This window comes from Betta splendens, chromosome 1 (assembly GCF_900634795.4).
Source record: "Betta splendens chromosome 1, fBetSpl5.4, whole genome shotgun sequence".
Taxonomy (NCBI): Eukaryota; Metazoa; Chordata; class Actinopteri; order Anabantiformes; family Osphronemidae; genus Betta; species Betta splendens.
In genome coordinates, this window is record NC_040881.3 from 6,543,670 (window position 1) to 6,555,940 (window position 12,271).

The 12,271-nt window shown below is 41.0% G+C and overlaps 2 protein-coding genes across 3 annotated transcripts; one reads left to right on the plus strand and one right to left on the minus strand.

Annotated features, from left to right (window-relative positions):
- Positions 1-187: 187 nt before the first annotated feature.
- On the plus strand, positions 188-4,308 carry snapc3 (small nuclear RNA activating complex, polypeptide 3). Its single transcript, XM_029157069.3, has 10 exons — positions 188-209; positions 1,025-1,262; positions 1,353-1,436; positions 1,521-1,599; positions 1,723-1,827; positions 1,913-2,062; positions 2,477-2,559; positions 3,109-3,267; positions 3,828-3,935; positions 4,012-4,308. Exons 2-10 carry the CDS (start codon positions 1,033-1,035, stop codon positions 4,157-4,159), a joined length of 1,146 nt encoding a protein of 381 aa, XP_029012902.1. The 5' UTR covers positions 188-209; positions 1,025-1,032; the 3' UTR covers positions 4,160-4,308.
- Positions 4,309-4,613: 305 nt separating this feature from the next.
- Positions 4,614-11,184, minus strand: psip1a (PC4 and SFRS1 interacting protein 1a). 2 transcript variants are annotated; one of them, XM_029157049.3, is made up of 17 exons: positions 11,026-11,184; positions 10,679-10,767; positions 10,095-10,171; positions 9,728-9,866; positions 9,436-9,525; positions 9,023-9,118; positions 8,339-8,395; positions 8,194-8,254; positions 7,950-8,043; positions 7,544-7,727; positions 7,376-7,455; positions 7,163-7,218; positions 6,894-6,964; positions 6,573-6,674; positions 6,288-6,486; positions 5,669-5,765; positions 4,614-5,261 (listed from the first exon to the last, which is right to left on the minus strand). In XM_029157049.3, exons 2-17 carry the CDS (start codon positions 10,748-10,750, stop codon positions 5,231-5,233), a joined length of 1,506 nt encoding a protein of 501 aa, XP_029012882.1. In that variant the 5' UTR covers positions 10,751-10,767; positions 11,026-11,184; the 3' UTR covers positions 4,614-5,230. The 2 variants fall into 2 exon arrangements, with proteins under 2 accessions (XP_029012882.1, XP_029012891.1); XM_029157058.3 differs by lacking the exon at positions 9,023-9,118.
- Between the last annotated feature and the right edge of the window lie 1,087 nt (positions 11,185-12,271).

A 12,271-nucleotide genomic window follows, 5' to 3' on the forward strand; every position in this document is an offset into this window, starting at 1 on the left:
AATTACGGCTAAAATACAGAAACACAGTCACACCTACTGGCAATGGAGAGTTGCCAATCAACCTAACGCATGTTTTTGGACTGTGGGAGGAAGCCGGAGAACCCCGGAGAGAACCCACACTAACACGGGGAGAACTTGCAAACTTCACACAGTCCGCCTCCGGGAATCGTTCTTGTTCATCTCTGATATAAAACAAGAGAAAGTTTCAGGTAGGAAAGTTTCCATCACAGCTGAGCATAAAGTTGTTTAAGGACAAGCTGCTACTAACTAAGAGCACAATGGCCCATTTTACTTTCTGAATGCATATGATGTCTCTGCATAATCAATTGATTTTGATGATTTTATCATTTCTCTTGTTCTAACCACATTTGACTATTTCAAGCTTCTGTTTAACTTTTGCATGCGAGTGACACGATTATGACAGTGGTGAAGTGCAGCTTTGAGACTACAATTCAAATGGGAAGTACTGTGAATGTAGCTGAACACGAAGCAGGTAGCATTCGTTCAAAGTACTAAAAGAATGACAATGTACATGTTGCGCAAAAGAAGACTTTTCTCAGCTGGTTGTAGTAGCAGATTCTGGGTACAGGGCTTCAGCTGCAGTGTTGTTTCTTTCAAAGAAGTGGCTTCCTTTGCCTTAGACCCATACACAGTTGTTCTGACAGGCTGAAGCTAAACTCTTTTAAAAAATCTGTTGGTACTAATTGATTCTATTGAGAATTTCTAATAAACAATGGATCTTTTTATACATAAATAAAACTTTTGTACAGTAAAATAATGACGTAGATATTGTGGTTCTTATTTAACTTTTCATTTTTAATATATACAATGTATATGTAAATTTCATTCAACTCAGTCTAGAGGATCAATTTAAAATTTAGACAAAATGGTATACAAGTCATTTTAATATTTAGCATTTTATGATTCAACAAGTAATTACAAAAATAAAGCAGCAACTTTCCGCTAACGACAGTTGTGCGGAATAAAAACATTACCCATGATGCTCCGCGCCTTGCGACTACAGAAACAAACATGGCGGCGTCCTCATCCTCGACGGAGCCCAGCAACATCCCAGATTACGAATACGTCGACGTTAACACCAAAGCGTTTCACGTCGGCTCGTTCAGAAACGAGTGGCTGAACAGACTGAAGCCGAGCGACTTCTCCTTCCAGCAGCAGGACGAGGACGCGTTTGACGCTAACTTCGCTCAAGAGATGGGCGTCAGTGCGGAGACCATGGCTGAGCTGAAGTCTCTCTGCAGGTGATGCAGGTGATCCTCATAACGCGGAGGCTCTAGCTGTTGAATGCGCACACACTGTAACTCTACGCTTTGTTTCAATCACTGTCACAGTCTGGATTCGCTTCGTTGCCATCCCGACGATGAGCCTCCGGACCCAGACCTCGTTCCTCCAGACTCGACGCTGAAAACACTCGTGTGAGTTTTCCTTTGTTGCTGCGGTTTGCAGTCAATTGCGTTTCAGCACATTTACATTTGCATGTTGTGACTCGCTTTCAACAGACAAAGGAAGAAAAAACAAGATTATAGCGCAACTCTGAAGTTCTTCAAGAACAGACACGAGCTCTATGCAGACGAACTGGTGAGTCTGCAGCAGCATCAATGGCTTTGTGAGAGTAGACGAATAAAGAACAAACACACCAGGACCAGGCGGACACATTTTAATGGTTAATGTTGTTTGTTGTATGGTTTTTATTTTTTCCAGGAGCGTTTGACTGTCGGTAAAAAACCGGAATCAATGACCGACATGGTCCCCGAAGGAGAACTCATCCTGACCATCAACGTCTACTACCCAGCTTCTTATGAGAGAGTAAGACTTGAGTTTTTATCTTAGGAAACCAAAACTTGCCTTTTATTGTCAGTGTAACTCATTGTTTCTTCCATCTCTTGCTTAGTTTTGCTACGTCAGGCCTCACATGACCCTGCTGCTGACGGGCTCCCACAGCCTGGCCGAGCTCAGAGATGCCATATGTTGCGTCAGTGACTTGCAAGTGTGTGGAGAGTTCAGCAACACACCGGACATGGCTCCGGACTTCATCAGCAAAGTATGTGCACTTGAGTGTGCGTCATGGCTCGGCAGGGAAACCAGCTTCATGACTGCACGTGGTTTTGACAACAAAGATTAAAACGTATCCCAAATTTAAGAGGGTGACGGTTAACTTTTATGGATGTGGGCAAAACCTTATGATGGTTTACATCTCCCGCTGAAGAGATTTACTGAAAATGGCCATAGCTTATTTTGGCTCATTTCGAAACCAATTGTTTTAATTATAATATAGTTTTTACTTAATGATTAAAAGTTGCCAAGGCACCTTTCAGTGGTGTAACAAACTCAGAACACTGTGTTTCCTGCTTTACCCAGTCTTTAAATTTGTTTAGTTTATTTAAAGTCAGATTATATCAATATTTCAGCCAATAACAAAATCCCTGAGCTAATATTTAAATGTCTTTTGTTTCAGGATCATTTCAAGTCGGCTTTCTTTTTCTTTGAAGGAGTTTTCTACAATGACATGCGGTTCCCAGAGTGTCAGGACATCAGCATGTAGGTGTTAGCTCTCAACCTCCTCTCGCACATTAACACAGCATCCTTCTATTTTACAGATCACATAACATGTTATCTATTTTTCTGTGGCGACTAATCACCCTGATCTCCTTTTGGTTCCTATTTGAATGAAGATATAATTTATTGAAATAATCAATTGGACTCATGATTAAATCAGACACAGTGGTTTTTATTTGTTGGTTTGTTTATTATAGTATTTTAAAGCAGTGTCAGGAAAGAATTGTGGAGAGATCTGTTAAAGTCACTTAAATTGACACAGTGTGATAATGCAATTAAAACATTTGTATGTGTGTGAGTATCTGTCTTTTTTAGAAAATTATGAATTAAATAATTTAATTATTAATTAAGTGCAGTTTAAGCTTTTGTGGAAATCACATTAGCATTAGACTAAATTAGACCAAGAAAATAACTCATAATCTACAAACACTCAATGGGAAAATCTTTCATCAATCATAAAAATATTTCTGATATTGAACTCCATCATGTCATACTAAATAGTGTTGACATTTTTTGATCTCTGTATTTCAGGACCACCATTGAATGGGCAAAGACCCGAAACTTCCCGCCCTACAGCCAGGCCAAGATGGAGGAAACACTTTTCGCAGATCTGAAAATCAAAGTGGGCTTCCCGTACCTCTACTGTCATCAGGGAGACTGTGAGCATCTCGTCATTATCACAGACATCAGGTCAGTGCTCAGAAACTGACCTCTTGACCACTAAAACTGATGAACCTGGTTTGCTAGGATGAAAATTGAATTCAATCATTGGCTAATTACAACTTACTCAGGGAAAGTAGCAGTGACAAAATCACTGATAATAATGAAGACCTATATCTAGAGTGATGTGTGGTGACCTGACAGGTGTAATTAATAATTAATAATTTTATTATTTAATTAATAATAAATAATAACTAATATGCTGGCCAGATTAATTGGCATGTATTGTTTTTATGTAAGTAAAAAAAACTATTTAATGAATTAGTAATCTCAGTTTACATCTAAATCCCACTGTACACCTTAATACACACTACTGGAATTTTTAGCTTGCAGCGTCAACGCCTTGTCTGACAGGATTAGACTTATGTCACAAGAGTCCCCAGCTAATCAGGATTCGTGACATGATCATTGTTGGCATGAGCAGGGGAACCACAGATCTGAGACAAATGTGTGTTTTCATTACTCTCAGCCTCTAATAAAAGCCTCCAGGCTCTTCCTCTCCTGATCTTTCTTTCTCCAACATATTGCAGACTGGTCCATAAGGGTGACTGCATAGACAAGCGGCTGTATCCTCTTCTCATTCACAAGCACAGGATCGTCACGCAGAAGTGCGCGGTTTGCCACGTCTTCATCGGAAGGTGACTGCGCAACAGTTTGGATCTGCACGTAATGCTTTACATCTGTTTGTGCGTACGTAACACCTGTCTCTTGCAGATGGTTCACGACCAACGACGAGTTTGCTCCAAGTGACCCGTGTCTGTTTTGCGACAAGTGTTTCCGGATGCTGCACTATGACGCTGAAGGCAACAAGCTGGGAGATTTTCTGGCTTATCCCTATGTGGACCGTGGTGCCTTCAACTAAATGTTGCCTTCAGGGACTAAATAACAAATTGAATGCTGTACAATACAGCTGTTACATTTCACAAAGAAATGATTTGTTTGGAAAATGTATATTTTTTTGTTGAATTTGTTTGCATATTTTGTCTTTAGAATAAACCAATGTTTTACTGATCTGTTTTTTTAGTATATTGTAGAAAATATCTTTGAACACATTTTCAGTGAATACTCATGTTTGTTTTAATTTAATATATTTTGTAGAGAGGTCATATTTTCTGTGAGGTGTAGATGAGAGAGAGAGTTTTTAAGCACAGATGACTGAATAAAATAATAAATAAATAATTATAAAGGGGAAACTGAATTATTGAAAGGAAATAAGTGAACCTAAATTAACACCTCGCTTTACACAAAAAAGGTAAAATTGCTGCTAAATCGGCACGCTAAACGTCAGGTTTTCAATTCTACATGAAGAGAGGGGATTGTACTATATTACTACTTTATTATTAGATGCTGAACAGGTCAACAGACAGGCACAAAAATACTCTTATTTACACCTATGTTAAAAGAAGACACTAAAAAAAGACACTTGAACATGTTAAGAATAAAGCATCATCTTGGCAAAAGGTGAAAATAACTACAGTCACTATGATCAGACATAATGAGGCTTCTAACTAAAGCTAAACATCTGTAATGCAAGTAAAAGTCAAATTGCGTAAATGTCAGAATCAGAGTTTCAATTCAATAGAAAATATAGCGTAAACATTGACTCCAAGTGGACATCGGACGCTAAGCTGCTAAACTTGTGATCATGCTTAGATCTAAATTCACAGTTTTGCAGATCTACACTGTGTTACGCTGCATTTATTCAAACTCAGCAGATGTGACGATGCGTGTGGGTTTGCAAGGTGTCTGAGAGGTAAAGATTACACAAAGTACAAAAATAGAATATGCAGTCAGTCATAATCCCCGGATGTGGAGGGTGTTCACGTTCTAAACCTATGAGCAGCAAAACGGAAACCGTCAGGAAGCTGGAAACCGATGATCAGTCTGAGTACAGCAGCAAAGGTTTTCTCTTTCCTTCTGGCGTGTAGCATCATCAGGCGGACTCCTCCTCAGCTGCAGGGGCACTGGAATCCAACAGAACAAACTGGGTTAATGGTTCATCATTCAATTAGTTTTTTAGTTATATTAAGGTACTAAATAGTTAGTTACATTTTGGAAAACTAAGCTTAATGAGCAGTGGTACAACAGGAAGTACCAACACAAGCACAATGAGTGTGACCGACAGAAGGAAGAACCATTCTGAGAGAGCAGATGACAGGAATCAGGAAGCTTCTGGTTACACACCCAACTAACACAGTTGGTTTTAAAGTCTCAAACAATTTTAACATGAGCTAATTTATGATTATGAAGCGTCCCACTGACATTGGGCTTAAATTATGTTTGGGTGCAATACATTTACTATAGTAATTCATTCTTTGCTTTTATGGTGTTAAGTGACTGATGGTTTACACTTTGATTCTACTCAAGCTACCTGTGATTTTCTCCTGCTGAGGCGTCTTCCTGCAGCTTCTCCCCCTCCGTCTCCAGCTTCTTCTCTTCAGGGCCGATATCGCCGTTTGGCATCTTGTCTTTGGACGGTTCAGAGAGACACAGACTCAGCCAGGCAGAACATCACTGCTCAACCTAAAGCTAAAGACCCGAGGAGCATGTGATGACACATGCCGCGCTCCAGACCCCACTGGCCTAAACGCAATGTTCCGTCCTTTTAGCGTGGCACAGCCAACAAAGACGTCTTTCACACAGACAGGCGGTTGCTTTGCTTGAAACACATTCTGTGAAAGGCTCCAAAGTTCTGATTACGGTCTTTTTCTCCTGAGAACGTTGACCACAGAGACGCTCTGACGTAGAGAGGTCGGTCACAACTGATTTACCAGTATCAGTGGGTGTGTGTCTGTTTCTCTGATACACTAGCAGCGTTAAATCATCCTGTATCCGCACAAGTGAATTCCAAGATAGTGGACAGACACACACAGACACCAAATAGCTCATGGTGTCCAAATAATATCCAAAAAACGCACTACTGGGATTTTTCAGGCTAGTAACTAATGTTTCAGCCATAAAACAGCAGTGTTTGCTTAATTCATTACTACCTGGGTTGTTTTCCTTGGTCTGTTCTCTCTTTAAGGCTCCCTTCTTGGCTTCTTCATGCTGACGTTGCTCCGCTAAAGACTTGTTGAGCACCTGACTGAGCACAGAGTCGCCTTCTCCAACCAGGAACATGCTCTTAAACTTATTGTACAACATGGTGGCCTTGTCCATGATGTCCTGGCTGGCCTTGAATCTGCGTATCTAGAAAATACATGACACACAGCTGAGCCAAAGGAATGTACACCCACCCCTGTGCGGCTAAAATGCATTTTAGATCAGCGGTTTACTTTTTTGAGCGTGGCAATGAGTTCGCTGTGCTTCTGCAGGTGCTGGGTCGTGACCTGAAGGGCACCAATCTCATCCAACGCCTCCAAGCACTTCTTCACATCCTAAAAGCCAATGTTGGGACAAGGAAATGTTAAAGGCTGCCATACAGAGGAAGTGAATGACAAGATAGCAATGACTCTAACAGCAAGTTAAATGAAGACACGGTCTTTGTCTTTGTTCATTGCCTGTAAACTGAAACTGACAAAGGCTCATTTGTAAAAGGGATGAAATGTGTGTGTGTGTTTGACTTGACATTTGACTTGAGTAATACCAGAACTTACAGGGTTGTCAATTTTCAGTGAAATCTTGATTTCACTGTGCAGCTGCTGAAGTTTCATGTCAGTGGACATTTCTGAGTAGAAAAAGAAAACATTTATACTATTATTTCATTACAGCTGAGATGATGATGCATTTAATGATCCAGCTCTTTATACTGTGGATTCGTTTTTACCAGTTGAAAGACATAAGGGGAAAAATAATTACAAATGTTGTTGTTATAATATAGACTAATTGGAACAGTGAACACTATAAACGTTAGGTGAGCACTTACCCTTTTTCTTAATTCCTGTCCTCTCTTCATTCTTCTTACCATCATCTTTGTTCGGCCTGTAGGTCAGAGAACCCAGTATCAGAAACTCATTCATTTCTCCTATAATAAAGGTGTGTAAGTATCTGAAGGACAATAAAACGAAATGTTTATCTTTTTAGTTGAATAACAGCATAAAGAACATACAAACTACCACTCTGGCATCAACACACTTACTCTCTCACTTCATCCGCTTTTCGTCTCCGTGCATCTTTGTCCATTTCTGCATTTTGCTGTTTCTTTCTGCCTCTGATTTTCTAATACACACAAATAGGAAATACAAGTGAATGGAAGGAGGAATTCTCCGTGGCTAGAAACAGGGATCAGGGTGGGCCGGACACCTGCCTCCTCATCCTCAGAGCCAGACGAGCTGTCATCCTTGGAGAGTTTCTTCTTCTTGGCTTCAGGCTCCTTCAGCTCTGCATCTTTTCCTTTTCCCTCCTCTTTCTTCTTTCTCTTCTCCTCGTCGGTGCTCTTAGACTTGTCCTCTGTTGCCCTCTTCCTTTTTTTGTCTGACTCACCAGTGGCCCTAAATGTAGGAACATATTCATTAGTGGTTTAGATGGGGACCAGAATAATAGAAAGGTTTACATTTGGTTGATTCATTACCTAGACCCAGATTAAAGCACGTAGCGTTTGTTAGAAATGCAGGTTCTAATCTGGTTATTAAAAGGGGAGCTGTAGAAGAACGTCTAAAAGCTTGGGGGTCAACACTATTTCACAAAAACGTCAGTCAGAGTGTATTATTTACATTTCACTTCCTGAGCCCTGCTGGTCCTGCTCCTGGAGCAAAAGCAGCTTCTCACTTTTGGGCTTCCTGCCTCTTCGTTTAGGACCCTCACCACCTGGTCACAGACAACACAGGTCAATGCAAGTCGAAAGCTGAGTATTAAAACACGCAAGCTGTACTTACATTATAACACATGTATGGAATTTAACTTTAGATTGACTTTTGTTTTCATCACTAATGTCTATAAGCTGCATTGCAGGTCTACCTGAAGGACTAACGGGACTCGCAGGAGCATCGTCCTTTTCAGTTTCCTGATCGACATCACTCTGCAAACAAAGCAAAAACAAGAAAAGTTGTTCAGACAGTTTGTGACAGACTTAAAATGTACCAACACAATGAGCACAACCAACCTTCTTCTTTCTTCCCCTCTTTGGTTTGGGAATGTCTGTGGAATCTTTCTGAACACCCTAAAACACAACACTGTCTGTTAATTGTGTTAAAGTGAACAACACCAACCTGGCCCAGCATGTAGTTCTCTTCTTCATTAACCCCCCCCCTGACGGAAACGTGTTGACTTTGGCGCCATCTAGTACATTACTGTGGTATTACACCATCCAATTAAACATACTTAACACTTTCACTTTCATAATTTGAACCACAACTTACCTTCAGGCAGAGCACACAGAAAGCCATGCAAGAATAAAGCTACATCAACTGCAAACTGTAGAATTATGCAGGTTATGGACAAGCAGGAAATGGAAGGAAGGTGAAAGAGAACAAAAAGCTTGTTTCCAATTTTTTTGATTACTGTAGAGTGACACAGGTCAAGATCCCCACAGCATTAGAACCATTTGCAGCAATCTATCACCAAAATGCTGACATTGCATCTTAATTATATAATTTGGGAAACACTGATTTCATCCAATCAGTGATCTCCTCTGTGGCACCACAGCAAACCTACACCAGGCAGACACAGACAGACTTTGTCCCCGCAACAAGAAATTTGAGCCAAACAAAAAAAAATCCTGCCAATTTATTAAAAACATGAGACAACCTGCACCGATTTATGTTAACCCAGCATGCAAAGTACCTACGTCCTGTTTCTGAGGACCCTGCTCAGACTTCACAGACCCTTCCTCCTCCTCCTCCTCCTCCTCCTCCTCCTCATTCTCAGCCTCATTTCCTGGAACCTGAATGCACCCAAGACACAGCATAGGATGCACTGCGGTGATGTGATGGAGTTTCGAAAGGTTAGCGAGCGTCCTTCTGTTGCACACACTACTCTTAGCACAGAGGCCTATAGGCCTGTTAGAACAAAATGAATCTATCAAGTCTGCAGTGAAATGAAATTCAAAATGATGCAGATCCACATTACAGAAAGATCAGAGAGATGGCAAAAGAAGAAAGAAGCTGACAGCGCAGGCACAAACTAGCAGCTTCTCAAAGCAGTAAAGCAACTGTGTGATTACTTTACCAGTCTCTACTTATGTGAATAGTAGAAACTGACTTTGGTTTTCATCCCCTTGTCATCAGCGTCCTCATCTGCGTCTGGGCTGCTGTCCGAATCCTTTTCGGTGAAAGAGTCTGGAGGAACCGGCTTTAGGCAAAGAAGAAAAGGATGAAAAAAAAAAAAAAAAAGATTTACTTCATTTATCTCAAGACATTTAACATGAAGACAAGAATCCAGAAGGACATTAATGGGACAAGATTTTAGCTTTCAAAAAAGCTAAAATAACATTTTAAAACTCTTCGATAAGACCTTAGTTTAGGTGTTTAGAGGTCTATCGAGGGAAACAGACCTTGGGTGCAGTGAGCTCAACTTTTGGGTTGTTCTCAATCTCCCACAATCCCTCATTGAAGCCTTTCCTCTTGTTGGGCTTGGCGTATTTGTCTTTGTTCGGCTGGTACGGAAAGATATCTTTGGGGCCCAGAAAAGCTCTGTTGGGAAGAAGATAGTTTTAAAGGCATTTGCCCATTTAATACTTTCCCCAGCATTGAAAATGCAGTGTGTGTGTTTAACTGTGGGTCGGGACAGGGGAAACTGGTAACTCTATTCAGACTCTCATCAAACATTCATGTGTTTAAAGAAGCAGCTTCAACAGAACACAGTAACCAAACATGCGCCCATCACACTAGAGGACGGGATGAAGATGTGGAGCTACTAACGTCTCGTGGGTGCCGAAGAAGAAGATGGGGAACTTGATATTGGACGGCTTCACGGCGCCGTCTGGGACTTCATCAATCTGTCAGAAAGAGGAGAAGAAACAGGTCGTCGACAGAGCTGCACCGCCTCATTGATTAATCAATAAGGCCAATGATGCGCAGAAATGCCCAAGATTCACTGACTCCAGTTTCTCTGATGTCACACTAGACGCCGGGAAATTCTGATGCAATAGGTTGAAATAAACTAAAGGTGATGACTCCTTAATTACAACGGAGGAACTATTAATACCTGCATTTCAATGTATTGCGATAAAATGTAAGGCAGTAAGTGTTAAACCGTTATTCTCATTACTGATTCGTCTTTTAATCAATAGTGTCAGAAAATATGAAACAAAAATATCAAACATACATAAGTTTATATGAATGATAAGATTTAACATTTATGACCTCTCCTTCTGACCTGAACCTCAAAACCTCTGGGTTTTGGCTGTTGGTTCATCAAAACAAGACATCGACGTGACGTCAGCGTTGTCCTCACTCACATATGTGACGTCGGACTGACTGCTGGTGACACATCACAGACTCACCCTCGCGGGCCAGTGCGGGTAACCCTTCATCTTGGCGAAAATCAGGTCGCCAGGCTTCCAGTCCCGAGCCATGCTGCCGTGTTGTCAAGCTGGAAGGGAACACAAGCGAACACGGGTCGGTCTCCGGCACCGCCGTCCAGAGGACAGAGTGACGTGACAGTCGCGTAACATCGGGCACTCGGCGCTGCCTCACGCGCAGCGGGTCACCGCGCTCGGAACCATCGCGGCTACGCGACGTTCACCAGCGTGAACCGAACGTAGGCGCAGGAGCCTCATCAGCAAACACGCATGCTAGCTAGGCGGTGGCTGCTAACAGCTACCGAGGGCACGACAAGCTACTTACTTACCCCTGCGTGTTCGCGCACGTCCTTAAATTTTGAGGATAATATTTATATAAAAGCTACGGTCGCACCGTTTGCAGCAGGAAAACACTCAACTCAACAGGGCTCCTTTTCCGCAGATGCACGTTTTCCGCTCCCGCGCAGGACCGTACCATTACGTTGCAAGATGGGGGAGGGCGGTTTGCTTATGTTTTGTTGATTTTACTTGTGTTTTTTTGAGAGAACAAAATAAAAATGATTATAGACGCCTTTTAGAAAATAAAAAATAAACATAACATTTCCAAACCGTGTTTAAGATGCTAGTACTAGTACTGGTGCAACTTCCCCCTGAGCATCTCGCATTTACATAGATCGCCTATAAAAGTGGGCGTGAACCTCCACGCATGCGCTCTACTTACCTATGTAAAAATCATACGTAGACGCGATAACTTTTGGTCAAATAAAATCAGGGGTACACTTCAAATAAATACACAACGTATAGCGTGTTTGTGTAACAGTATGTGAGTATTTCAATTGATATACATACTCACAGTTTCTTAAAAATCTGATAGAAGGATCAGAGTGGGAGCTCCGTAGCTGTTCTCTGCCCTGCTTGGTGGTACTGATGCTGCTGCCGTTGTTTACGTTGTGCTTTATGAAACACTAAATTTAACGTTTTGTCAGTTTTTCTCATGGTAAGGGACAAATAAATAAATATTTTTAATTATTTACATTTACATTATCAAACTTGTTGATGTTAGTGATCCCTAGAGTTAGGAATAAAGGAAACCACGAAGATTTGTTTCGGGGGATAAGAACATGCCACAATTACAGTTTATATTCACTTATTTATTTTGTTTTTCCCAAACCATAAATAGCAGCTAAAGGTGCCTGAAAACAATGTGATATTTGGCCCAGACGGAATCTCAACACATTTGTGTTGAGTATTTAGTGCCCTCTGGTGGTAGAAGTAGGTATAACACATCAACAAATCAGGAACGTACAGTAGCAATTGGTAGGGGAGCTTTTTTATAGGTTTAAATGGTTTATTTAGTCTATACGGCTTTGATTTAGAGACATAGTATAAACGTCTAAAACAAAAACACAACAACACAGTCTATTAACTTTATGTTAACTTTAAGTGCTTCTGCCACTGTGACTTGTGTGTCACACTGCTTGAGGAGCGATGTTTTTATTAAATAGCTATTAGCTATTTAATCTAATAACTATGCCAGCAAGCGCTGATAATTGTCAGTCAGAATTAGAGTTTGCT